Consider the following 25,407-nt stretch of genomic DNA (forward strand, 5'->3'; position numbering starts at 1 on the left):
CCACGATAATATTAATTTTCTAAAATATTGATTTTTATAAATTATAAAATAACATCTTATTAATTTTATAATATTGATTTTCGATAACAAAGCCGTACAAATTAGTGTAAAAGTAAAAGATGTAGGTGTAGAAGAGTGAGGTGTAGCGTGTGTAGAATGAAGCCGCTACAACCGCTCGCGGCGAGCCCGTGAAATTAAATGTATACCGTATCAGCGTATGAATCGACGAGTCGGACTGTTTCGTGGAATTTCGATTTTTATCTTTTTTTTTCTAGGCAATTCGAGATAGCGATGGGCGATGAGTGTAACACGACGATCAAGGAAACGTTCCAGGAGCCACGAAAAAGATTCTGGCTGGTAAGTATGCCGAATTTATGTATGCTCGGTATTTTACGAGGCGATGTCTGGAGCGACCGGCTGACTTGTAACCGACATTCGAATATCAATGTCATCAATGTCAACGCGGACCGCGTGTTTCCTCCTTCAATTTTTCAGTCGTCGCGATTAGAACGACACCGGTGTCACGTACACGTTGCGGCACCGATATTTATTACCGTTACATGCATTGTTAGACGACGGCGAGACGAGACGGGATATTGCTCTTGTCGCTGACATTGACTCCCGACGTCTAAACGTCAAGATATTTTGCTACAGAGACCGAGGAAACGGCTGAAGAGCGACGCGATAAGCGTCAGCTCGATGGACATATCTATGGACTCCGACACAAGCAAGAAGAAGAAGCGTCGCAGAATCACGGAGGTCGCCAGTAGCATATTTTCCTCTTCTACTGCGGCGAACAAATCGGGGAACGCTCTGCACAGATCCTTCACGATTCAGCCGAACTCCTCGGATCTGTCTATCGTCGAGGACGAGGCGGGCACGAGGACGTTACGCAAAAAGTAAATCGCTTAAAGGCATGTCTCGACTTAAGAGGAAAATTCTCTTAGAATAAACCGTGTCCTAATTTCAGATTGAATAACGCTTCCGAGAGCTGTAACAGTTTGGCAATCAGGAGTTGGATATCAGACATCGCGCAGCTACACGGCAAGGAACGCTTGAACGGTGTATTAAGTCGAAGTGATATCAGGCGGCAAGAAGCTATTTACGAGTTGTACTGCGGCGAAAATGTGCTACTGAATGAGCTCTATATGCTGAGAGACTTCTATTACGAACCAATGTCAACCACCGAAATCTTTAACTCCGAAGAATCGTCCACACTCTTTGGCGATCTCATAAATCTCATCGAGATACACAGTCACTTGAGGGACGAATTGTTCAAGTTACGGGATAGATGTGGGTTCACAAAGGCCGTGGGACCAACGCTATTAAATTGGGTCAGTTAATTTTCTTTTTTTTTATTGATATATTTCATTGTCATTCATTGTGCGTCATCGATCAACGTTTGCTCCACATCCTGGATAGGTGCACAATTGCACAATCCCTAACTAAAAAGGCTCGGGATTTCTGTCAGGGTCTCCTACTCTTAGCTTACATAGATTAGCTTACATAGATTACCAATTTAAAAATCTGTATGCGAGATGAGGGAGCGAGTGAAAACAGTAAAAACAGTACAAGCTCGGTCAAAAGTTTTACACAGATAAGTAGAGTTTTCCGTACATTGTCGTATTGCAGTGTGACCATTATTTTTTACTAATACTGTCGCGATACAACTACCTTAATTTCATTGTTTTTACAGCTGTCTACGTTAAAGAAACCATATCTGGAGAGATGTAGAACATTGGTTTGGGCGAGGCATTTATTGGAGGAAAAAAGATTTACCAACAAGAGATTCCAGTCGTTTCTTAAAAAGCGGCTAGAATCGCCACATTCCATTGACCTGTGGACTTACCTAGACGTGCCACGCTCAAGAATCGTCAAGTATCCTCTATTAGTGAAAGAGATTTTAAAATACACGCCTGCTACCGATGCGGATCATTTACCGTTGAAAGAGGCGAGCAACGTGCTGTCCGATTTGCTGAAGGATATCGATCACATTATGGGCGACGCCGAGTGCAAGCTTGCTCAATCAAAAATAAACGCGAAAATCGAGCACGATCCTGAAAAATTCATCGCTAACGCCACAGAGTTGATTACGGAGGGTCAACTTAAGGATACACGTGGAATAGTAAGTTTCATATCACATTCTTATAGAAGATAACACGTCTAGATTTTATTTAAATAGATTCTTTAACCCGAATTAATATCTTTGCAGAAATATCATTGCTTTCTTTTCGACACTTGTTTCGCGATAACTCGTCCTACACGACGCATTAGTAAAAAGTACAATCTACTTTTTCCCGTCATACCCAAGGAACAGATGTATGTGCAAGTAGAAGATAAAAATACCGGAGAAATCTGCTTCAAGATTGGAGAATTTTCTTTCATAATGGAAGACGGGCACAAAAAAAGACACTGGGCTGATTCGTTCAACAAAATACACTCTAGATGCATTCCAGATAAAGTATTTAATACCGACGACAAGGAAAACTTGTTGGACAACACAAAGTTATCAGTGTCAAATAATTGCGTCACGAGGACATCGATATCCAGGAGAACTTCCACAAGCAGTATGAACGATAATCTATTTTCCTTTTCCATAAGGAAGAGTCTGCTTAAGCAAAAACGCAACAGTATTGGATTTATATAGTAGAAGCTTTTATTCACGAGCTTTTATCCCTTCAGTAAGAAGCATTCTTGTTGGTATCTTAGTACAAAAATCTCAAATTAATATAACGAAAATTATTCTTATCTATGTTTGCAATCTTTCTTCACGAGACTTGTTTTATAATGAAAAATTGTCAATAACTAAAAGTTTTCAGAATAATAATATATTACACATTCCAACATAACAGAGATATAAATTTAGAAAGATTCGATTTATTTATGTTTATATTTAAATGAAGCAGTTAACACATTACATTTACGAGGTCTGCAATGACCTCGTGCTAAAATTTATTGATTTATATATCATAAAAGTTGATCTTAGCTCTCCAAGAATTTCATCCGCATTGATATTCTCCGATAATTAATTTTATTAAGAGCAACTTACACGTGTGTGTATACATACATGCTGGAAAAAGCATGGCCTAAAAATAATGTAATATATATGTACAAATGTTATCATCTATCTCTCAAAATATTCACGGGAAGTCAGTCTTTTATATCAATAGTTATATGCGTTCATTTTGTATTAGTATATATTTAAATTGTAAATGGAATTTATATATATAGACATTTTTTGCAATAAACTAATAAAATATGAAGTGGCTTTAATTTATATCGATAGACGTCACACCTATTTAGGAAGATTTTGTTAACACAATTTATAAAATTTTTGAAAAATAAAGAAAAGGTAACGATTATTTAGTTGAAATTCAAACATTGTACTTGATAATGTAACAATGATGTCTGAAAGTTGGTCTATTAAATTCGGTATATTGTGAATAGGCGAGACGTAACCTTTTTTAAAAAAAAAAACAATCGAAATTTTTTCAATATAATGAGATTTACCTTTTAAATTCTTCGAAAATTCAATCATTATTCTCTATTCAATCCTTTATTAGACAAGGATAATCTTATGATTTAGTAGGCTTCATCGAGTTTCCGTCGGGATAACGTTTCTTGAAGGCTTTAATAAGTTGCGGATCAATCAGATGAACACCATCCACTTGGTTGCCCAGCGTAATCCAGTTGGGCTGTACATTATGCGGCCGACCGAACAATTCGATCTTTCTGGTGCCGGGGCTCATGCGCTCGATGATGCCATAGATCTCGTCAGGTTTGTGGCTAGTGGCACGAACCTCGGCGACGATCACGTCACTGTCCAATCCTCGATTGATGCGAGGATTGCCCTTCATGCCGACCAAACAATGTTCCTTGCCGTGGTTCAGCCAATGGCCCGTCCTACCGGTACGTATTATCCTTTGCAGCTGATTAGTTTTCACCCAAATGATCTCGTCGACCCTCTCGTAGCCCCATAGCTGCAGACATTCCCTCCCCAGCTCCATAGCTCTTCCGGTCACCCAGAGAAACAAGAGTCCTTCATCCTGGAGGGCAGGGATGCCCAATTGCCTCATTTCATCGTCCGACATGGTACCGTACGGTAATTCCATATGAATGTCCCACGGTGGGTCGGCCATGATCACGGCAAACTTGCCGAGAACAGTCATGTCGAGGTAACGCAAGTCGCACTGGATCCACTGCGGCGGATACAGAGTCAATTCGCTACCTACGTTGCTACCGCTGCTGCTGCCGTTTTTGCTATCTAAGTTCAACGTCTTGTTGGACGCGGTATTGCTCGGACTATCGGAATCGTTGATCTCTTTCGGTTGTGCTGTAGGACCGTCTACTTCATAGTGAACATATCTGTGAGAAAAAAAATAGATATCTTTAGTTCTAGGTCTTTTTTGGCTTAAAAATAGAAATAGCCAAGCTACGTGTGATTTATTTAGATCTATACCATCTACGGATCAATGTCGAGTTACAATTATCCGTACTGGGAAAATGCATTTGATCGTACATTGATAAACGGTAGTATTTTTCACTTACTTGCACGTGTCCATGTGGAAGCAGGTATTGAGAAAACTACAGTCCCCCAAAGATTCGTCCGTGTGACTTTGTATGATCTTCTTAAAATGCAGCTTTTTACATTTCTCCGCGAATCCCGGACCGCCGTTCAATTTCATACAGTCTACTTTCGTACCATGTGGACAGAACTCCATGACTTGAGCACCTCCCTGAGAACGAAATCGTTCCGCCAGCGACTTCTCCTTGGAAGTCTGTTTCGACAGTAAGTCTAGAATCTGTTCGCCAACCTTCTTGCTCTCCTTTTCTCTGATAGTCGGCATTGAAATCAGAGACATAATGTCCTCGGTATTCTTTTTGTCCACTTTTGCCTGTTTCTCTGGAGACACGTGATCATTTAATTCGGACATTTCTATGCTCTCCGCATTCTCCGTGTCATCAGACTGGGACTGACACGACGATTGAGACTCCGTCACCGACAACACTGTATATCCAAACACTCCATTCTCCGTGACTTCTTTGATTCTAGAGATGTACATAAAGTATTTTCTTACATTAAATATCGCATACCAACAGAATAGTATATAGAACGTAACGATTCTTTACTAACTTAATTATATCTTGCGCAGCCAGCTTTTCCAGAATCTTATGGATGTCCGAAGAGGATACGTCGGCATTGAGATTCTTACGCAGCTGGTCTATCAAGTCTGCAGATGTTATCGGTAGACTAGGCAGGGACTCGTGCAAGATGCAAAGTACATCTCTCTCATATTCACTATGATCCGAGCGTGAAGATGCATTGGAATCTGTAACAGGTTCGAGACAAATTCTTTCTCGTCGCACATTACAAACGTTAACGGTAATGTGATCACAATAGTATGCTCGTTACCAGGACACGCCGACTCCGCCGTCAGGGCGGATGAAACCGGCGTAGAAGTGAGCGTGTACAATTCATGCCTCTCGCGTTTCCTCTTCTGTAATTTCTCACGATAGCTGTTTCTCTTTATCTTGATCGCTTGTATTTCCTCAAAGGCATCCGACATGGCTCGGGTAGACTGTACGCAAAAACATACTTCCTTCCGATGTGTGAGAGAAAAAAGCGACTGCGGATCAGATGGGGCACAGCTTTTAGTTATTTTCTAACCTATTATCGGTTAATTCAATATCGTATTACTTATTTTATTGCAACTTTTATTAATTAACCTCTTAAACGTCACAAATATTTGTGTATGTAGGAATACTCGTATACGTGATACGTGCGTGACATTCTCAATAGACTCCAGTACGTCTAGTGTTGCAACTGCTCAGTCGGTAGCAACACATATCCCTACGATTCCTATACGGAGTGTCAAAGTACGGACTCGAGACGTCTGCCTAGCTAGCCCCTCTTCCCTTTCATTTAATCAAAATTTAGATTGAATTATATAATAATGCTGTTTACACGCTCTTCAAATAATCCATCTTCATGCGAAAAAATCTTGTGCTGTTTCGTTTAATCAACAAAAAATTATTTTTAATAATAAGGGGCTGAATAGGATGCTGTGAATTTGTAACGTACTGTAAAGTGTATTAGGTTTCAGAAAAAATTTCCGTAGCAATGATTCTATTTTAAAGCGCCGCGATCGAATTGACAACGTTAATTCTTTCGTTTTCTTGCTAATAAATCTGCAAGTAAGAGCACGAAATACGAAGCCATAGACTCGTTTATAGAAAATTTTGTAAGCAAAACAAATAATGTATTTGGAAAATAAGCAACAGAGAATGTTTTATAATTTTTAAGTATCTTGGCGACGCCGACGGCTCAATGTTTTTTTTTATGGTATGCGCGATTACCGCGCGAGAACGATCGCGAAGAAACTTTAAAAATAAAAAAACGATACGATTCAACGTAAATTTTCTGTAAAGTAGAGGTTATGAGGAATAAAGAAGCACATGTGCAAGTAAATTTTAAACATTTACGACGACGTACGTGCCTGTTCTTTAATAAAAAATGGAATTGTCACGATTCGCACTCTCGACGTTCATACGCATCGAACGTGATTGGCTCGTGAGTCGAGCCCCCGGATCTGGCCAATCACGTTCCGCCGCTCCGCGCCTCCGCGGCGCCGGCGCGGCGGCTCGACGTCCGCGCGGCGCGCAGTTGCGCACTGCGCAGTCCGTACTCCGTACTAGCAACGCGACCGGCGAACCGGCGACCTGCGGCGACCGTTGTAGTTGGAAATGGCGATCTTGAAAATTGGCGTGCTTTCGGCGTTGTTTCTGACAATGAGCGGACTCCGCCACTTGTGCTCCCGTCAACGCTCGGAGTTACTGTTATCCGCGTAAGTCACTCAACTATCGTTCTTTCGAGGAATTTCGCACGGGTGGGAAGTGTTCCATGCTCCGCGCCCGTCACCGTGCTTCGTGCTGTTTTCGAAACGCGCAGAACGCGCTCGTTTCGGCGATTGGCATTCCTGCTTCCTGGTTTCGCGGGCCGCGGGAATACGCGCTACCGGGCGCCGTGTGCCGCGTGCCGTGTGTATAAAACAATTTACGAGTGTATGAGGTGTTATTATCGGAATGAACGTGTCGCGCGACGCGCTCACTCGAGACGTCGGCGACGAGGCGGAGGTATGTACGAACGACTTGCTTTGCAGTTTCGCTGTGATATTCGCGAGTGAATCGAATCGTTTATAGAATCCCTCTTTTCTCTCGTTTATCCTTATTTAGTTGCTACATTATACCGTGTTTCGAAATATAAATTAGTAAAAAGAAATAATTTGAAAAATTTGATTCAAGTTGATTCTAACGTAGAGATCTTTTTCGGAGAAGTAATTTAAGAAAACATTAATCGGAATAACGATGAAGATGTTCGATGCGCGTGACAATTATTTAATCGATTTGTTTAATTTTATGTTACAGAAAATATCCACGCTGGAAGGACCATCAGCTTCGGATCGCATCGAGGGAACACGATGGACATCTCGAGCAGCCTGATGAGAGGAGGTGGAGGTGGAGGCCTAGGAGAGGCATCGGGCATCGGCGTACTAACACTTCTGGTAAGTGTTATTTTTTATCTTTTCTAAAGATATTATAGAATCTTTTTTTTCGTTTGTTTTTATTTAGTTGCTACATTAAACCGTGTTTCGAAATATAAATTAGTAAAAAGAAATAAATCGAAAAATTTGATTCAAGTTGATTTTAACGTAGAGACTTTTTTCGAAGAAGTAATTTAGGAAAACATTAATCGGAATAACGATGAAGATGTTCGATGCGCGTGACAATTATTTAATCGATTTGTTTATTTTTACGTTACAGAAAATATCCACGCAGGAAGGAGCATCAGCTTCGCATCGAGGGAACACGAGGGACACCCCGAGCAGCGTGAGAGGAAGTGAAGGCCTGGGAGAGGCATCAGGCGCCGGCGGAACAACATGCGGTAAATATAATTGATTTATACATATTGTGTCTTTCGCGGATAGTTTAACCAATCGGTTTTTCAATCGAATAGTAAAAAGTCAGCCAGAGAGTAGAAATTATAAAAAAGAGTTTAATTTTTAAAATTCTGTTTAAAATTCTTGTCTTCAATAAATAGAGTATTTTTTTAAGAAATTAAACGTTATATTTTTATTAAATTGATTTAACGAAATAAAATATAGAATTCCGTGTTTTACGTTCGGTAATTATTTTTCGAAGTACAGACTGTCTCTTTTCTTCCCTGCTCTAATCTGGAATTATATGTTTGATTGTTGCAGAATCATCGTAGCGACGTTGCAGATACAGCTCCGCTGCTGCGCATCGGTGTCGGTGAGTTTTAGCGTAGGGAAGCGTAGGGAAATAAGCGTAGGTTAAATGTTCTTCCATTAATTAATATTAATGTTACTTTGACGCTAAAAAATTTAGCAGATTGAACATGGATAGGTTACTGTTTATAGACAAATTTGAATTATACTAAAGAAATTAAAAGCTTAAGTTTGGTCGTTTTATATGACTTTTTTAAGAAAAAAGTAGTTACAAATGGATATATATTTTTTATTTAACCTTTAGTTTTTTTTTAAGAAACTTTTTCAGGCACTGGACATTCCAAAATCTTAATTAATTTTTTAATCTTTTAAGTTACTTAATATATCTTTAAGTTGTTCTCAATATAGTAAAATAATATATATACATATGCAATGTATGATATATTACGTAAGAAATTTTTATATAACTTATTCAGTTGCTAAAATTTTATGACAAAAAGATTTATATTTATTGAAACAAACAATTGCCATTGTGACGAACGTATAATTAAAAACGTGCGGGCGCACTTAATAAATTCGAGACGAATCGATTGGGTACCCTCTGATATCAGTAAGATTTTGACAGTTCTAATTATTTAAATGTTACACTCAATATTTAGATAATTCTACTTAATTACACTTGATTACAATATATTAAATATCACAAAAAGTTAAAAACACGAGTTTTATGTCTGTCATTAAATATTGAACTATGAAATTAATTGAAATCTCACTGTTATCGGTTCGATTCATCTCGAAGAGTCGGTACCCGAGAACTTTTGTACTCGCACGTAACTATCAATATAGACATATGTATTTTATTCCTAAATATAATTATTTGTAACAGCTCTTCGATAGGAATTGTCCTATCCATGTTTTTTGTAATAAAAAAATGTATAATTTCTTAATAACGGAAGAATATATATTTTCGCGCTCGAATTTTGATCTTGTAAGAAATTTTGATGAATATTGATCAAATTATCGTGAAAATATTCGGGAGTTGCATAATATTTGCATTATGCAAATGTTTGGCAAGAGGTGATAGTCGTTAACTCATTGCCGAAATGACCGCTATCGGGAGCAGTGTGCATGGAAGATCCGAGATTCGTTTCCTTTTGCAGCGGGGTCTTTGGTGTTCAAACGGGTTATTTAACTTTCCTTCGCGGATTACGATCCCGCGGAACACGACAGAAGCAGAGTATACAGCTCGCTCTCCACTGTATACGTAGATCGTTCTTCTCTGTATCGGATATTACCCGGCGTGCCACTCGGCGGAGAGATCTTGATCTGGTGAAATCATAGGGCCAGTTATCCTCCATTGAACCCGGCGATAACACGGTTTTTGCTCGTGATTTTTTCAAGTTTGTCTCGTCGTCGGAAGTGAAACGGAAATTAGAATTCAAATACGCGATCAATTATTTCGTTCTGTTTGCTCGATATTATATAGATAATTAAAATCGTATAGGCAATGATATCGCGAAACGTTTAACATTTGTCAAATAACATTTATTATCGCGAAAGAAATAATAATTATAGGGGACTCGCGCGCGCATTGCAACGGATATAAAAAATTACATATATCGGAAGTGGCTTGGGCTCGTTTCATTCGTTGTATATTTTTCAGAGCTTGACCATTGTCTTACATTGAAACTTTATCTATTTTTTTTGCATATTGCTCATTTCCTTTTTCGCAAAATATATAGTATGACAATAATTAATATTCTCCTTGATCGAGTAACATAAGTTATCAATTTATTAACGATCTTTTTGGTCATGATTGCTTACGTAAATTAAAAACAAAGTAAAATAAATTTTGGACTTATTATTCTGTAATTAAGAAATGTTACATAGCCACATGTTTTATATTGTGAGAGTTTCGTGTTTTTGTACGCATACCGAATGTTGTATATATGCAATTTTATGTTAAAAAAAAAATAAATATAGTTAATTTTATTGTATATTATATTGTCAATTTTATAATGTAATTTTTTTATAATGTTGTGTATGTTGTGAAATAAATTGTAAGAGAAATAAAATATTTGATAAAAATGTAAAAAAAAAAACATTGTAAAGAAAAGAGGACCGCCGATCGGAATCGGCGGGGGTGGTGGTGGGCCTCTATAGGTTGATCTGTTTCTATATCGGATGTAATCAGATAAAAACAAGTCACACATATATCAGAGAACATTTAAAGATTTTAAATTAAAAATTAAAAATTTTAATTTATATATAGATATGTATAAAGGAATTTTAAGGGGTTAATAGTGTATATATAACAGTGAAATAATATTAAATTAAAGCTAAATAGCGCGCGTCTGTGATTGTGATATCTATATATCCATGGTCAAAAATGCATGACGTTTTTTTATGACGATTGTAAGTAATAGTTGCAGCGATTTATAATCATTGCCATTAGGGTCGATTAAAAGAGTCTTTATTACTAATTAGATTAAAAATAATTAATTTTTTATTTCATTGTTTTTAACTAAATCAGAATTATATATTATATTTTATTTATGTAAACTCTGCAACATTTTATATATATATGCTATAAAACATTTTAATATATTAACATTTACATTAACATTAATAATACGAGTGAAAGAAAACTTATCACATAATCTCAAGTATTTCGTATTTCGCAAAGTTGTTTCATAAGTCTTCGAAATTTTGATGAAATGCAACTGTAAGATTCTTATATGTACTAAAGTTAGCTTGGTTCGATGCCGGAGTCGATGAAATCTGTTACACTAATTTGGGCGTTTTCGGGCAAAAGCCTGAAATTAAAAATATATTATATTATATTATATTTACTTATCTATACTTGTATACTAATGTAAAATAATATACAATCGATAAATAAATAGAAAGGGCAAAGAGCCGTAACAAGATCTTATTGTTAGTGTCGTAATTTTCAATTAAGTCAAATAATTGACAAACTTAAGAAACGTTTTGCCCTGACATTAGGCTATCTTCAGCAATGCAATAAATTAAACTAATTACATCGATAAATAAAACTTTAGTCGCAGAACAAGCATTATTTTTGGTCGGAAACGCATATGTTTTAAAAGTAATAAATCAAGAAGAAATGTATAACGAATGTCGAGACGTATAAAGCTGAAATAAAATTTTATTTTAGTTTATGCAAAAATTATACGATAATGCATGCTTGTTCTGCAACTTTAAGTTTTGTTTATTCGTGTAATTAATTTAATTTATTGCATCGAGGATTTGGTCTAATGTCAGGCCGAAACGTTTCTTAAATTTGTCAACTATTTATCTTAATTAAAGGTTAAGACACTTTAGATCTTATTGTGGCTCTGTGCTATCTTTATCTATTTATTAATTTTGAAAATTATTTTATAGATAGTATATATATGAAATAATTTAAATGATATATATCATTAAGTTACCTAACAAGTGCCACGAGAGATAACCAAAATGATGGGATAGATTTTCTTCTTATATTTTGTCGTTGCGCTTTAATTATTTGTGCAGCTGTATCTTTCGTTGAACTTAGTAGTAAGAATGCTTTTAACCTAGGAACAAGATTAAATAGAAATGTTGAGTATCAGTCTTAATAATCGAGTTTATCATCATATTTGCGTGTGTGATTGCATTTATCTGTTTGTATTATTATATTAATTTCACTATAAACCTACATTTTATTTATTTTTGGCTTTTTGCAAAGTCCCGTATCCTCCATGTAAGGATAGATGGTAGTGAAATTAATTTGGGATTTTTCCTTATTCGTTACTCGTAATTCATTATCAATGGCATCCATTAAACCTGAAAAGTAGAATCTACATAAAATTGAACCACTTGAATATTATAAAGTTAAATCAATTACTTCTAGTAAATTCTGGAGTATACATTATACACACACATATAAAGAATCGAGTATAAACAGGATCTTTAAGATGACACAAGACACAAGTTTACCTCGGACTGCATGCTTTGAAGCGGAATAAGGAATTAAGTTGGGAAATCCTGCGATGCCTGCTATTGATGAGAGTGCAACGACGTGACCATAATTTTTTTCTATCATAATTGGTAAAAATGCCTGCAACATCTGAAAAAAATCGCGTAATAGTTTGTGAGAGCGCGTAATATTATATGCGCGTAACAGCCCAAGGAGAACAAAAAGTCAAGGTGATGTCATTGTGAAAAAAAGTCAGAGTTTAATCACTGATCATTTTGCACATTTTATTTTAATAGCATTGATAGATAATAAGGTAAATTCTTTAAAAAATAATAAATTCTACAATTCGAAGAATTCCAATGGAAATCCGCACGAATATAGAAAACGGGCTAACTAAGAATCAGGCGCGGTAAATAATGCGCAAAAGTTTCATTTTTATTACTATTTTACATATATCTTCCAATCTTGACTGCGCGCCGACTAAATTTGTCGGACTTAAAACATATAGCTCCAGTTGGAGTAGTAAAATCCCCCCCTCCCCCCAACACCTAATTAAATCGATTCGATTTAATTTTTGATGCTATAAATGGACCGGAGCTGTGTTTCAAGTCTGACAAATTTATAGTCGGCGCGCAGTCAAGGTTGGAAGATATGCAAAATAGAAATAAAAATAAAACTTTTGCGCATTATTTACCGCGCCTGGTTCTTAGTTAGCCCGTTTTCTATATTCGTAATAATTTCTAATTATTAAAAAATTTTAATTATCAAATAATTATTCCACAGAAATATAAAACAATTAAAATAGCACTATTTATTTACAAGAGCAGAAAGGCAACTTAATATTTATATAACAGTCGATTTTAACTTACCCAAAAGTGGGCTAGCACATTAATGTTGAAGATTTGTTCGATTTCATCGGCTGTATAATCTAGAAAAGCACGACATGGCATTATACCAGCATTGTTAACTAAAATTGTGACATCGCCGACTTCTTTCTTCACTTTTTTAGCTAGTGCAAAAATCTCTTCTCTTTTAGTTACATCACATCTATAAAATGGTAAAATTTTAATTAAGGTCGATTATCGTACTATAAATATTATAATGACATTTCTTACTCTCTAAATTTCTTGGAGTGGAAACCCGGCTGAAAGAGTGAGATTTTACTCTTTTTGGAGTGAGATCTCACTCTTTCGGCCTAGTTTCCACGCCAAGAAATTTAAAGAATATATATACCCATATATTACTATAGTAATAAGAGAAAAAGAAAGAGAGACGTAGAACAATTTACGATGTGACCTTTGCGTTGCCAAGACAGAAGAATTTTAATAATAATTGGAATATTTGTGCAATAGAACGAATTTATCTACTTTTTGCTAAATAAAAGAAACTTTGACCGTTGTATGTCAAAGTAATAATTAAAATTCCTGTGGTCGATACAATTAAGAAACTAATATAAGAGTAACATACTGATAAGCGCATGCATTTTTTCCAATTTGGTTGGCCGTTTCCTCGTTTGTATGTTTATTCACATCTAAGCATACCACTTTCGCGCCCAAAGACGCATATTGAATCGCCAACTCCTTTCCTATACCGTGACCTGCACCTGTTATCTTGTAAATGTAAAGAAATATAATATAAAAACCGATAAAAACACATTGTTATTGTGAAAACTTATTCGGCCGTCGTAAAGTGTATTATTATATCATTATTTAATATATCATCAAAGATTAATCTTTAATATTACATTATATTTTAACATTGTCTTAACATTAAATAAACATTATATATTTATCTTAATTAACACATGTTTGTTACTAATTGAAATCAAAAGTTTTCCATTATTTCTCATTGTTTCACATATAAATATATACGTGTGTGTATATAATTACGATAAATATATAAATAGATAAACAATCTTTTTACTGAAATATATATATTTAATTTTTTTAATTTTTTTAAATTAAAAAAATTTAATACGTACCAAAACAATCTCACCAGCTACTTCCTTTTCATGTAATCCGAAGATTGAGTGGTATACGCTTTGGCATATGTAGTAAAAAATTTGCAACGTAAGCCATAACATGTATAGATAAAGGTGTACGATCGCGATTATACCCATCATAAACTGAAAAGTTATTAATTTTTTTATATGAATATCGCGCGAGAGAGTATTAACTACTTAACATATACTTACAGAAAATAAAAGGCCTTGTAAGCGCTACGGGGAAAAGCAATAAACTAATCATACACATACTTACAGATAATAAATAAATTAAAATTAAAGCGGTGAATTTTAAAAAGTGAAAGAAGACTCATTGAAAGGACAAAATATTTCACATTGTCTTGAAGAAAGCTGATATGTTTCGGAATATATTTGATTTGGAATATATAATTTTGTTATTTGTAAGTGAAAAAAGTAAAATTCTACGCGTTGTTAAGTGTATCAAGAATACGTGATATTGATGATAACAAATATTTTAAGAATTTGGTGTGTCAATACTTAACAGATGACCTCAGCGGTTCAGATGTGTTATTGATACATTGTGTGAGGTACATTGTGTCGATATGTACGTTAAATTCTTAAAATATAGTTTTAAACGTGTGTTAACGTAGTAACATTTATTTTACAAAACTGATTCTTATTTTTCGCAACATATTCTATATTCTATATTTTTCATACTTATATATCTTTTATATTCTAAAAATTTGTGTTAGTATTATTAAATTGATTATCAATTTAATTATGTAATTGTATTATTTTTTAGTTTTAGTTTAAGATTTTGTTTCAAGACAGATAGTAACGGCGCGTGGTTTGCTAAGGCGAAGAAAGGCACATAAATTATTCATGCGAATAATATTATAGGGTACAAAAAATCTAGCCCGACCGTATAAGGCATATTTCTATCTATTTGTGGTATTCACAGATCGGTCGAGTTCATCTATATTGTTTATTTTGCAACTTTTGGCTTTAAAATGCGGATAGAATACTTTTTCGTTTAACTGAAAAAATTTTTAGAGAATATTATATTAATAGTCGTTTATATTAGCATTCATACCTAGTATAAGTACAAATAGATTGACGTGACGCATAAGTAACATGATACATAACGTGAAATCGATTTTCTTTCTAACAGCTATTTGCAGGAACAGCAAAGAAAACTTAACGTAAAATTTAAGTGGAGTTTAGCAATATTTCTTTCTTATGTTAATTTTATAATATATTAATATTTAAAATATAAAATCCAGTTCTTTTGTATTTGCAAATCATAAAAAATATAATTTTTGTATTTTATAATTTTCGGTACGAGGTTTTCCAATATTTTTGTATTTTAAATATACAAACATATGAATATACAAACACTTTATATTTTAAATATGGACAAGTTGATAATTATAGGAAGTTGCTGAAAATAAATAGTTTTTGTTTTATAATAAATTGATGAAAGAATGTAATAAAGTAAGCAACATTATAAAAGAAAAACATAGTATTATTCCCCCTGGTAGAATAATATACAATAAAAAAATATACACGAACCTTGTAGAGAAATAAATAAACATAAGAAGAAATGTAAAGTAGGTTGGTCGCATGATTCAATGGCATATACGTTCAGATATTATCAGCACGAGCAATCATTTCCATGAGTGATATTTATCCGGAATTCTTCGAAGGCACAATATATAGTTATTGCTAAATGTAATGTTATAAAAAATGTAATAATTTTCAAAAGTACCTTGATAACTGAGCAAGTTCAGATAATCGTTATTTCGAAAACAAATTTATATTACTTAATTGCAAGCTATAAAATTAGCTAAACTGTTGGTTCTTTTTTATAATATTTATTTTTACAAGTTTGTGTATATTATTATATTTTATACTACTTTTTTTAGATATATTAACAGAAATAACAGATATAAGTAGACTTGACCGATATGTGAATAATACAAGTAGACAGAAATATATAATCCTTATACGGTTGGACTGGATCTCTTTTATACCTAATAATAATATTATTCACGTGAATTTATGTACATATTTCTTCGCCTTAGCAAGTCACGCACGGTTATACTATCGCCACTATTGGCCTTGAAACGCAATCTTAACCTAAAGCTAGAATAATACAATTATATATAATTAAATTAATAATCAATTTAGAGTAATACCCCGATATTACTACAAATCTAAAAAAGAAATAACAAATATCTTCTTCGATATATAGTGTTAATGCATTTTATTTTATCCATTCTCTCATTATAACACTCCAAGAAATAATAGCTGTTTGATTTCACTTTCCGACTTAACGACTTTCCAATGATTGTCTCACTTTTTAAATATATAAATGTATAAATATATTTCTGGAAATGTGAGTGTAAGACTGACCATTGTACGAAGAAAAATTGTCCGAGCTAATGTTTGAGACTTTTATAATCACTTTAACTGTGCTTTTCTACACTGTTGCGTATGAAACTGTATTATAAGTAGGACATGTTTCCTCGCACCAACGAAAGCGAGAACTGACGAACACGCTTACGAACACGTCGACTATATACCTGTCTGATTACAAACATTCACGCCGATCGATCGGCTGGTTAACGGCTGTCCTTTATAGTACGTTTATTACATTTCAAATATGTACATCTTATTTCTCTTCTTCAGTCGGTAGATCAGTATTTCTAAATAATTGATGTATTTCTAAATAAAAGTAAGAGTTACTTGTGCTAAAATGTATTCTGGCGGATATCTAGAATTAAATTTTGGGCCTTGTGAAATCTTAAATTTAATCTCAAAATTGTATTTATTAAGTCTCTATAACGTGCTTTTATAAATCAGAGAATTATTTGGGTCTTCTGTTCTTTCGAATTTGAATTTCTGATTGAAATCGAATGTTCAGAGCATAGCAACTTATGAAGTTTAAAGATATTGATTTTGATTTTCTATGTATTTTCTATTCCAATTACCTTGCAATGAATAGCAAAAATGCAAGACATATTACATATGCTGTAACATATTTTGTGACTGAAGATCTCAATTTTAAACAAATTTCACGAAAAATTTTATTCAAAATGTCGTAAGTGAAAGCTTAAATAAAAAAAATGAGAAATAGTGAAATGAATTAAAAGTATTTATTAAAATTCAAGGTTGATATAATAATAAATAATAATAAAGAAAAAGAAATGCGCATATATATTATATTTGATACAATAATACTTTTATAAGTACATAATAATAATTTTTTCGGGAACAAAGCTTTGTACAATAAATTTTTATTCAATATTTTTAAAATGAAAATTACAATAATTACAACATAACGTAGAATAAAAAGTAAACGCTTTCTTAATTTTTAATATATTCCTCAGCGATGTTGTTGCTAGGTTGCTTACCGAAACGATCCTAGGGAATACATTTCGACATCAACATATTCAAAGGAATTTAATCTTCATAAAGCAATCAAATTTAACAGCCTTTTTTTCGGCATATTTATTCAAGCATTCCAGGATCTACACAAGCGACGTATAAACCAACGTACAAATCATGGATGTATAAAGAGAATATATTTAAATTAAAATGTTATATTTTTTTAAATTAAAAAGCTTTTTATATTATTCTATGTTACGTATTGTAATTTTTATTTTATCAGTCCCAGAACTTTTTTATTAGTCCGACCTTGTATTCTTGCTATATAGGTAAGAAAAGATAAGACAGATAAAAATATTTGGTAATTTTAAAGTTTTTCACGTATTTTTCTACAGTTTATCTTTGACGATTTTTTAATAAACTAACATGTAAAGAAGCTTTTTTTAAATAATCTAAATTTAGTTCTTAAATTATTTCTAATTTATGTCTTAAATTATGAAATTGTGATGACAATATTAAATTATGTCATCAGAATTATTACATTTCAAACTTTCAAACATTATACTAAGTATATAAACTTATAAATTAATTACGATTATTATTTAGATAATTATTTTTATGCAGAAAATTACTGCAGCAAGAAAAGAAAAGAATGGACATACCTTCTAATATATAATAATAAACTATAATATATCATAAAATTTATAAATTTTACAGATATTTTTAATCTTCTGGATAAACTCCTGTATCGAAGAAGTCTAGTATGCATTTTAATGCTTCGTCTGGTAAATGTCTGAAATAAAAATTATAATTTTATTACAGACATATAGAAAGGAGAGAGAAATAGTGATCATAGTACAACAGTATTTATATTATTAACATATTCATAGTGAATTGTCTTTTGGCTCATTTTGTCGTATATTTGAAAATATATATCTTGAGTGTATTATAATTTACGTACCTTAATATCTTAGATAAGGATAGCCAATGTGAAGGTATGCTTTTGTTTTTGTAATTTCGTCTTTGCGCATCAATTATTGACGAAGCCACGTCTTGCGGTAAAAGTCCTCCCATTAATCGTGGGAATCTATATGGGTGAATAAAATTGAATCACTTGCCATTAATAAATGCCATAAATATCTTATCAATTAAATAATATTGTTGATGTATATAAAAAGATCTAATTAACAAAAGGTATGATACTATTGAAATAAAAATTTGATTCCGTCCAATATGACGGTGCATAAAATTATAACTGCGTGCGTGATGTTGCAAGACATTTATTACAATAGTGTATTGTTGTAAATTTACCTAATTTTAGGCTTTTTACTCAGTCCAGTAAGTACGAGAGCCGGATAAACAGTAGTGAATTTAACAGAGGATTTTCCGTTACTTAATTCATTTAATTCTTCAGACATAGCTTCCATTATTGCTGTAAATCAATATGTTAGAAAAGCGTATTTTATAATTACATTTACATTTTTGCAATATTAGCATGGGCATTATTAAAATTATGTGTAATATATACATGATATATGTATTATATATAATATAATTATGTACTGCGTTCCAAAATGCAATACCTAAACTGAGAGGGTTAACAGAGAGGGGCAAGGAAAGTAAATTTTATTCACAAATCTCTCTGTTAACCCTTTAAGTTTAAGTATTGAATTTTGGAATACTGTATATGTATTATGATATATATATATACATATAATGAATAAATGTGTGGACGCGCGCGCGCGCGTTTAAATTATAATATATATTTTTTTCTTTTATTCATATAATTTATGTTCGTTTATATAATATTATATTATTCGTATAATTAATAATATTATATAATCGCTGAATGTGAAATATATTACCTTTGACTGCGAATTTTGTAGGACAGTAAACCGTCCCATAAGGAGCGCCAATAAGTCCTGCTACTGATGAAAGTGCCACAATATGACCGTAATTCTTTTCGATCATATTTGGTAAGAATGCTTTCAATGTCTGGAAGTAATATCCCTTTGTAAACAGCGGTTTGCAAAAGCTTAATTATATTGGTCCAAATCATACAGTGTATTTCAATTATACGAGCAACAAGCTTATATACATATATTTGTTTTAAGAAATGATAGCAATTGCATTAATGGTTATTTTTTACGTCTCGTAGTTTTTGCGTATGTTTCAGAGAGAGGTACATTACTTGCCCAATAATGCGCTGTCACATTGACGTCTATAACTCGTCTGATTTCATCGTGACTGTGATTCAAGAATGATTTAACAAACGCTATACCAGCATTGTTGACCAGGATAGTAACATCACCTACTTCTTTTTTTACTTTCTCGGCTACCCGAAAGACCTCTTCCCTATCTGCTACGTCACATCTAAAACGCGATCAAATTTTAATCAGTATTGATAATTTAATAAGGCGCTTCCACATATTCGTACACGTGTAAATTCTATTTGAGTAATTTTTTCACTCTAGCCTTTTATTAAAAGAAATCCATCAACTTACCGATACGCATATACAGAGTTTTTTCCCATGTTTTTAATACCATTCATTGTCTCATTGTTGGTTTCTTCATTAATATCCCAACATACTACTGTTGCTCCTAACGATGCATACTTAATCGCTAATTCTTTTCCGATGCCATGACCTGCGCCTGTTACCTGCAATAATACATAATATAAAATATTACAAATTACAATTTACAAAATACATTTCATAAATTTTTGAAGTTTAAAATGACATTGATATTAGATATATTTTTTAAAATAAGTAATGCCTATGTTTATGCTAAAAAGAAATACCAAATGACCGTTTAATAGAATATGAAAATAAATGTCATTGTCAAATGAAGAATCACATTCAGAATCTAAAATGCAAATCTTTGCATTTTAGTTGCTTATCCAAGGAGAACACATAAAATCAAGATAATGTCAAAACATCTTTTAAAAGTCACAGTTTTACACACACACACACACACACACACACACACACACACACACACACACACACACACACACACACACACACACACACACACACACACACACACACACACACACACACACACACACACACACACACACACACACACATATATATATATATATATATATATATATATATAATATTTTTTTTTAATATAATTGTGCATATATTAAAATTTTTATACGTACCAAAACGATTTCACCAGCTACGCTCTTTTTCTTATTTGGCACGACCAATTTGTATACACCTTTGCAAATATAATATAGAACTTTCAAGATAAGCATAAATATCTCTGCTAAAAGGAGCAAGATATTATGTATTTTTATCATGGTTGCCTGAAAAATTAATAACTTATAAAATTATCGAATACTGGTTGATACAGGAACATCTGTAAATGATGTCTATCTTTTTTTGATCAAACGTTACATATATCGTATATATACGCTCTATATAGGGTGTTATTTGAAAAGTTTTTATCTCAATACCTTCACTTAAACTCTACAACTTTTATATTCAACATTTTTTTATACAACGCATACTGTAGAAGATATTGCCATGAGGTGGAAACTTTTTAAATAAACACTCTGTATGTATATATAATATATACACGGGACAATGTAATTTTTGTGTAATTATATGGTTATATAGGATGTATCTGAATGGTCTGTACAAACTTTGAGAATAAGTTCCAGAAACACATTTACAAGCAGAAAATGTCCCATGAACATGGGGTCGGAAACGCTTGCTTCTGGAGTTAAGTACGACGCGACGGTACGAAGTTTTCCTGCAATACTGGAAAAATTATCATACAGGACTTACAAACTGTGTTCACTTACCTTCAAGGAAGTTCGCGCTCGTCACCGCACTGACTGGCGAGGAATTCAGAAAAAATATGCTAAGCGTCGCGGGGAAATAAGTAAACACGTACGCAGGCTTCCTTGGAATTTATAACGGAGGCTATTTCGAGCATTTGCTGTAGCACGTGTCCTGTTATGTCCGTGGCAAAACCGAGGAAATAAATAAACACAGAGTTTGTAACTTCTGCACGATATAACGTCATAATTTCTCCAACTATTGCAGGAAATCTTCGAACCGTCGTAACTCCAAAAGCAAATGTTTTCGACCCCATGGGACATATTCTGCTTGTTTAGATCCCTGGAACTTATTCCCAAAGTTTGTACAGATACGCACCCATTCAGATACACCTTGTATACATTTTTAAATACTGTTTATATTAACATTGCACAAAAAATAATATTAGAAAACATAAATGTATTGTATAATGTAATATAAAATATTGTTACGTTCGTACTGAGACTTTAGAAGCAAGCCGGAGAAATTACGAAACGTGCCTTTAGCAACGAGTTGAAGTTGATAGACTGTCGTCTTGATGTATAAATGGAGTTTCTAAATCGAAGACACGTTTCCAATGGGCTGATTCATAATTTTTTGGAGAAAGTAGTTTTCTTCCGTTCTTCTTAGTTGTTGTCCTTCATTTTCGTGAGTTCGAGAGTGCGTGAACACGACGCGAGCATGAGTGGCAGTGTGCGGAGCGCGAGTTAGTACCAAGTGTAACAATATATTGTATTTTATATAATGTATTATTTATGTATAAAGCAAGAAAGACTGATTAAAATCTAGTGAAGATTATTAATTCTTAACTTTTATATGTTAAAACTTCTTCTAGAGAACACTACCTTTAGAAGTTTTTTCATGACTTTTTATGATTTTTACTTATAATTTTCACATATGTGTTAAAGTATACTATGAAAAATAAGCGACCTCCATAGAGCCTGAAAATAAACTTCTTATCCGGTAGGTTGATAAAAATGAAAAAATTGCATAAAAAATATTTACATGATAGTAAATAAAAAAAAAAATTATTTAATTTTAAATTAGAAATATGGAAATACCTTTTGTGCAACACACAGAGGCATATCGCACTCACGACACATAAACTTTGATCTTCGTACATTTTTTTGAACACACTACACATTGGCCATTCTTACTTGTTTTCCTTGTTTTCCCGAAATTACGGAACTCAGCGACCTAAAACACCCTTATATGAGATTTTAGCGCATAAATAGTTTAAAGTTTAAAAATAGGCTTTCCATCCTCCAAAGGTTAATCAAATTTAAGAGAAAGAGAGAGAGAAAACTCATTTGATATATTTAAATGTAAAAATATTTTCAAAGAAAAGTGTAAATTTACGAATAATTACGTAATTGTGAGAACAGTTTTCTTATGGTTTCTTTTCTAAAGAAGTACTATGTTTTTGTCTCTTTTGAAAAGATAGTTTTACATTTATAATTTTTATCTGTTATAAAAAACTAAATCTGTTATAGATCGTTAATATTTGTTACAAAGAGATAAAATTTGATTTACTTACTTGATAATTGCTATCCATAATTCCTGTTAACAGCGACACGTTCAACTTTTATTCTGCTCTAAAGTAGAGAATGTGATTAAATACAAGCATTATAAAGCTCTTCTTTACAAGAGATTTGTTTCGCTGAATATTAATTGTGTGCGTAAGAAAGTTGAATAACTGACCTTAACCTTTCGATTAGAGAATGAATAACAATTTTTTTAATACAATTTCTTTGAGTGTTTGTAACACGTTTGTCTTTCCAAAATATTAATTGATAAAGAATCTTTTCCTTATCCTGTTTATATTTGAACCAAAAATAAGTCTGACGTTTGGAGGAATCAGAAAAATATACTTATATCATTATTATGTAAACTTTTATTTTGTTACAATGCAATTGTAGGATGAATTAATCAACACATCTCATGAAAAAATGTATTTCATAATACCTGAATGTCAATTGTATGTTATAATTTATTTGATATAGCAATCATGAAGCCACCTTATATACTTCCGCATTCCAAAATATAATAGTCATATGTCCTGTACAACCTGTATTGCATAAAATCAATAATGTATAATTAAAATTTGCTTAAAATCTCGCTTACACTTGGCGCAAGACACTGCTGTGTCTTTTGATATTAACTATAATTTATATATAATGTAATTAATACAAAAGTTAATATTAATTATATTATTAATAAATAATAAATTACTATTCTTAAGTTGGTAAGGTATACAATTAAACGCTAACGTATTTCAAGATTTATTATTTACACATATGTGTGCCGATTTCCGCAAACAGAGACAGATCTTTTAGTAATGCCATACTGTTAATTTTATTTTTAAATAAGAGCTAGAGTTTAATGATAATTAAGATATTTTGATTTATCGTACTGGTAAAAAATATTGCATTACCTTCAAAAATATAGAAAACGCAAGTAAATCATTAAAAGTAAAGACTTTTTGACCTAACTGATTATCTTTATAATCGTCACGACAATACGGCCATAAATTTTAGTCTTTATAATAATATATAAGCATTCTATTTAAAAAATATATAAGCATCTTATTTTTAATCTCTGTAAAGAATTTATTGTAAAAAATACTATTTCGGTCAGGATTCGCGCGAACCTTGGCTTTCCTTACATTCATGTCGAAATAAAAGTATAACTTATTTCGGTTTAAGTTATTTGTTTTTTTATCCTTCAAGTATTCTTCAGAGCATAAAATAACAGAACTAAATAACATTACTAAAATAACATTTGATAATAATGTACATATTTTTTTTATTAAAGTAATGACGACTCTGTTTCCATAAGTGATGCAATACCAGTATTGTACAATGAAAAAAATGTTTTGCAATCATTTTTTTTATTATCCAATAATGACATGCATCGTTTTTTTTCTTATAAATTGCTTCTCTAGCAAATTTTTTGTTGTTGTGCAGATAATTGTATATAAATTAATGCATGTAATGCATGTAATGCGCATGCATTCTTATATGTATTAAGATAGTGCATATAAATTAGAACTCGAGATAATGGATACCTATCCTTCAAGCCATTTTTATTTTAGACGAAGCGACCTGCTTTAAGGCAAGGTTACGTAGTCATATACAGATTGTCTGATATATATAATAATAAGTGTGACACTCTTGCAGAAAGTGGGTAGAGAGGGTTAAATTGAATAGAAAAGTCCTGGGCCGTTTAGCAATTATAACAATAAATAATGATTTGTTAATTGATAAAGATGTGCGAATCAACGTGCCTACTGTTTATTTCTTAAATTTTTTATGTTGTTATGTATGTGACCATTTATTTTATATAGGTACCTATATATAAATTAATAAATTATATATAAATTATAAGTCTATTAACATAAAGTTTGTTCAATGATTAATTGAAGATTATATGTATATTTTCATATATATTTTATTATTACTAAAACAAAATGATAAGCGTTTTTCTTATCTTTTCATATTTTTCTTATAGCAATCACTCAAAGATAAAAAATGTGAACATTATTATAAAAATAAAAATAAATACGTTTATTTTTTCTGTTTATATTAATATCTATGTATATGTGTATGTGTGTGCGGCTGTAGCGACAAATAAACATTTATTTAATTACTTCGCAGCTTTAATCTTTTATTATTTATTTTTAATATAAAATTCTAATTCGTAAAATTTAATTGGGCAGAAATTTAATGAACAACATATACTGTATTCACAAACGCGTATGAATCCGAATCTCGATATAGTATCTATATTATAATCAATTCACTTCTTACATCGAAGTCGCAACTTTCGTTAGTTTCGTTGAATAAATTTTTTTATGTTATGCATATAATAATTCTCTATTCTCTTTTCACCTTTTTTTTATAACTGTGCGCGTTAGATTGAAGTGTACTGATTGAAGTGATACCAAATTGTCTCAAAGACTTATACTATTGATAAATTCCCAGGTAACAAGCTGATGTTATTTGTCGTCAT

At 32.5% G+C, this 25,407-nt stretch overlaps 5 protein-coding genes across 9 annotated transcripts in view; 2 read left to right on the forward strand and 3 right to left on the reverse strand.

Moving 5' to 3' along the window:
- Window positions 1-131: 131 nt before the first annotated feature.
- On the forward strand, window positions 132-3,123 carry LOC143894319 (rho guanine nucleotide exchange factor 3). Of its 2 annotated transcripts, XM_077400494.1 has the most exons (6): window positions 132-200; window positions 276-357; window positions 655-899; window positions 971-1,334; window positions 1,697-2,125; window positions 2,213-3,123. In XM_077400494.1, coding segments are annotated over exons 1-6 (1,557 nt in total). In that variant the 5' UTR covers window positions 132-198; the 3' UTR covers window positions 2,648-3,123. The 2 variants fall into 2 exon arrangements, with proteins under 2 accessions (XP_077256620.1, XP_077256613.1); XM_077400487.1 differs by having other exon boundaries at window positions 149-357.
- On the reverse strand, window positions 2,796-5,827 carry Mettl3 (methyltransferase like 3). Its single transcript, XM_077400480.1, has 5 exons — window positions 5,728-5,827; window positions 5,414-5,627; window positions 5,135-5,330; window positions 4,549-5,049; window positions 2,796-4,365 (listed from the first exon to the last, which is right to left on the reverse strand). Exons 2-5 carry the CDS (start codon window positions 5,565-5,567, stop codon window positions 3,576-3,578), a joined length of 1,641 nt encoding a protein of 546 aa, XP_077256606.1. The 5' UTR covers window positions 5,568-5,627; window positions 5,728-5,827; the 3' UTR covers window positions 2,796-3,575.
- Window positions 5,828-7,922: 2,095 nt separating this feature from the next.
- Window positions 7,923-25,407, forward strand: part of LOC143894538 (uncharacterized) — a 56,250-nt gene continuing 38,765 nt past the window's right edge. Inside the window, exons 1-2 of the mRNA XM_077400894.1 lie at window positions 7,923-7,942; window positions 8,259-8,310. Coding sequence (XP_077257020.1) covers window positions 7,938-7,942; window positions 8,259-8,310 — 57 coding nt within the window. The 5' untranslated portion in view covers window positions 7,923-7,937. The remainder of the gene's footprint in view (window positions 7,943-8,258; window positions 8,311-25,407) is intronic.
- On the reverse strand, window positions 10,781-16,736 carry LOC143895271 (short-chain dehydrogenase/reductase family 16C member 6-like). Of its 2 annotated transcripts, XM_077402308.1 has the most exons (9): window positions 16,586-16,736; window positions 14,402-14,425; window positions 14,189-14,332; window positions 13,675-13,817; window positions 13,077-13,254; window positions 12,228-12,357; window positions 11,948-12,074; window positions 11,699-11,824; window positions 10,781-11,062 (listed from the first exon to the last, which is right to left on the reverse strand). In XM_077402308.1, exons 1-9 carry the CDS (start codon window positions 16,586-16,588, stop codon window positions 10,996-10,998), a joined length of 942 nt encoding a protein of 313 aa, XP_077258434.1. In that variant the 5' UTR covers window positions 16,589-16,736; the 3' UTR covers window positions 10,781-10,995. The 2 variants fall into 2 exon arrangements, with proteins under 2 accessions (XP_077258434.1, XP_077258442.1); XM_077402316.1 differs by lacking the exon at window positions 14,402-14,425 and having other exon boundaries at window positions 16,586-16,731.
- LOC143894868 (short-chain dehydrogenase/reductase family 16C member 6-like) lies at window positions 17,371-21,871 on the reverse strand. Of its 3 annotated transcripts, none has more exons than XM_077401542.1 (8): window positions 21,857-21,871; window positions 20,733-20,879; window positions 20,065-20,219; window positions 19,756-19,933; window positions 19,426-19,555; window positions 18,872-18,992; window positions 18,522-18,647; window positions 17,371-18,353 (listed from the first exon to the last, which is right to left on the reverse strand). In XM_077401542.1, exons 2-8 carry the CDS (start codon window positions 20,871-20,873, stop codon window positions 18,284-18,286), a joined length of 921 nt encoding a protein of 306 aa, XP_077257668.1. In that variant the 5' UTR covers window positions 20,874-20,879; window positions 21,857-21,871; the 3' UTR covers window positions 17,371-18,283. The 3 variants fall into 3 exon arrangements, with proteins under 3 accessions (XP_077257668.1, XP_077257664.1, XP_077257655.1); XM_077401538.1 differs by lacking the exon at window positions 21,857-21,871 and adding an exon at window positions 21,249-21,328; XM_077401529.1 differs by lacking the exon at window positions 21,857-21,871 and adding an exon at window positions 21,219-21,328.

Source organism: Temnothorax americanus, unplaced genomic scaffold, assembly GCF_048541705.1.
Source record: "Temnothorax americanus isolate GAGA-0224 unplaced genomic scaffold, ASM4854170v1 Scaffold1, whole genome shotgun sequence".
Taxonomy (NCBI): Eukaryota; Metazoa; Arthropoda; class Insecta; order Hymenoptera; family Formicidae; genus Temnothorax; species Temnothorax americanus.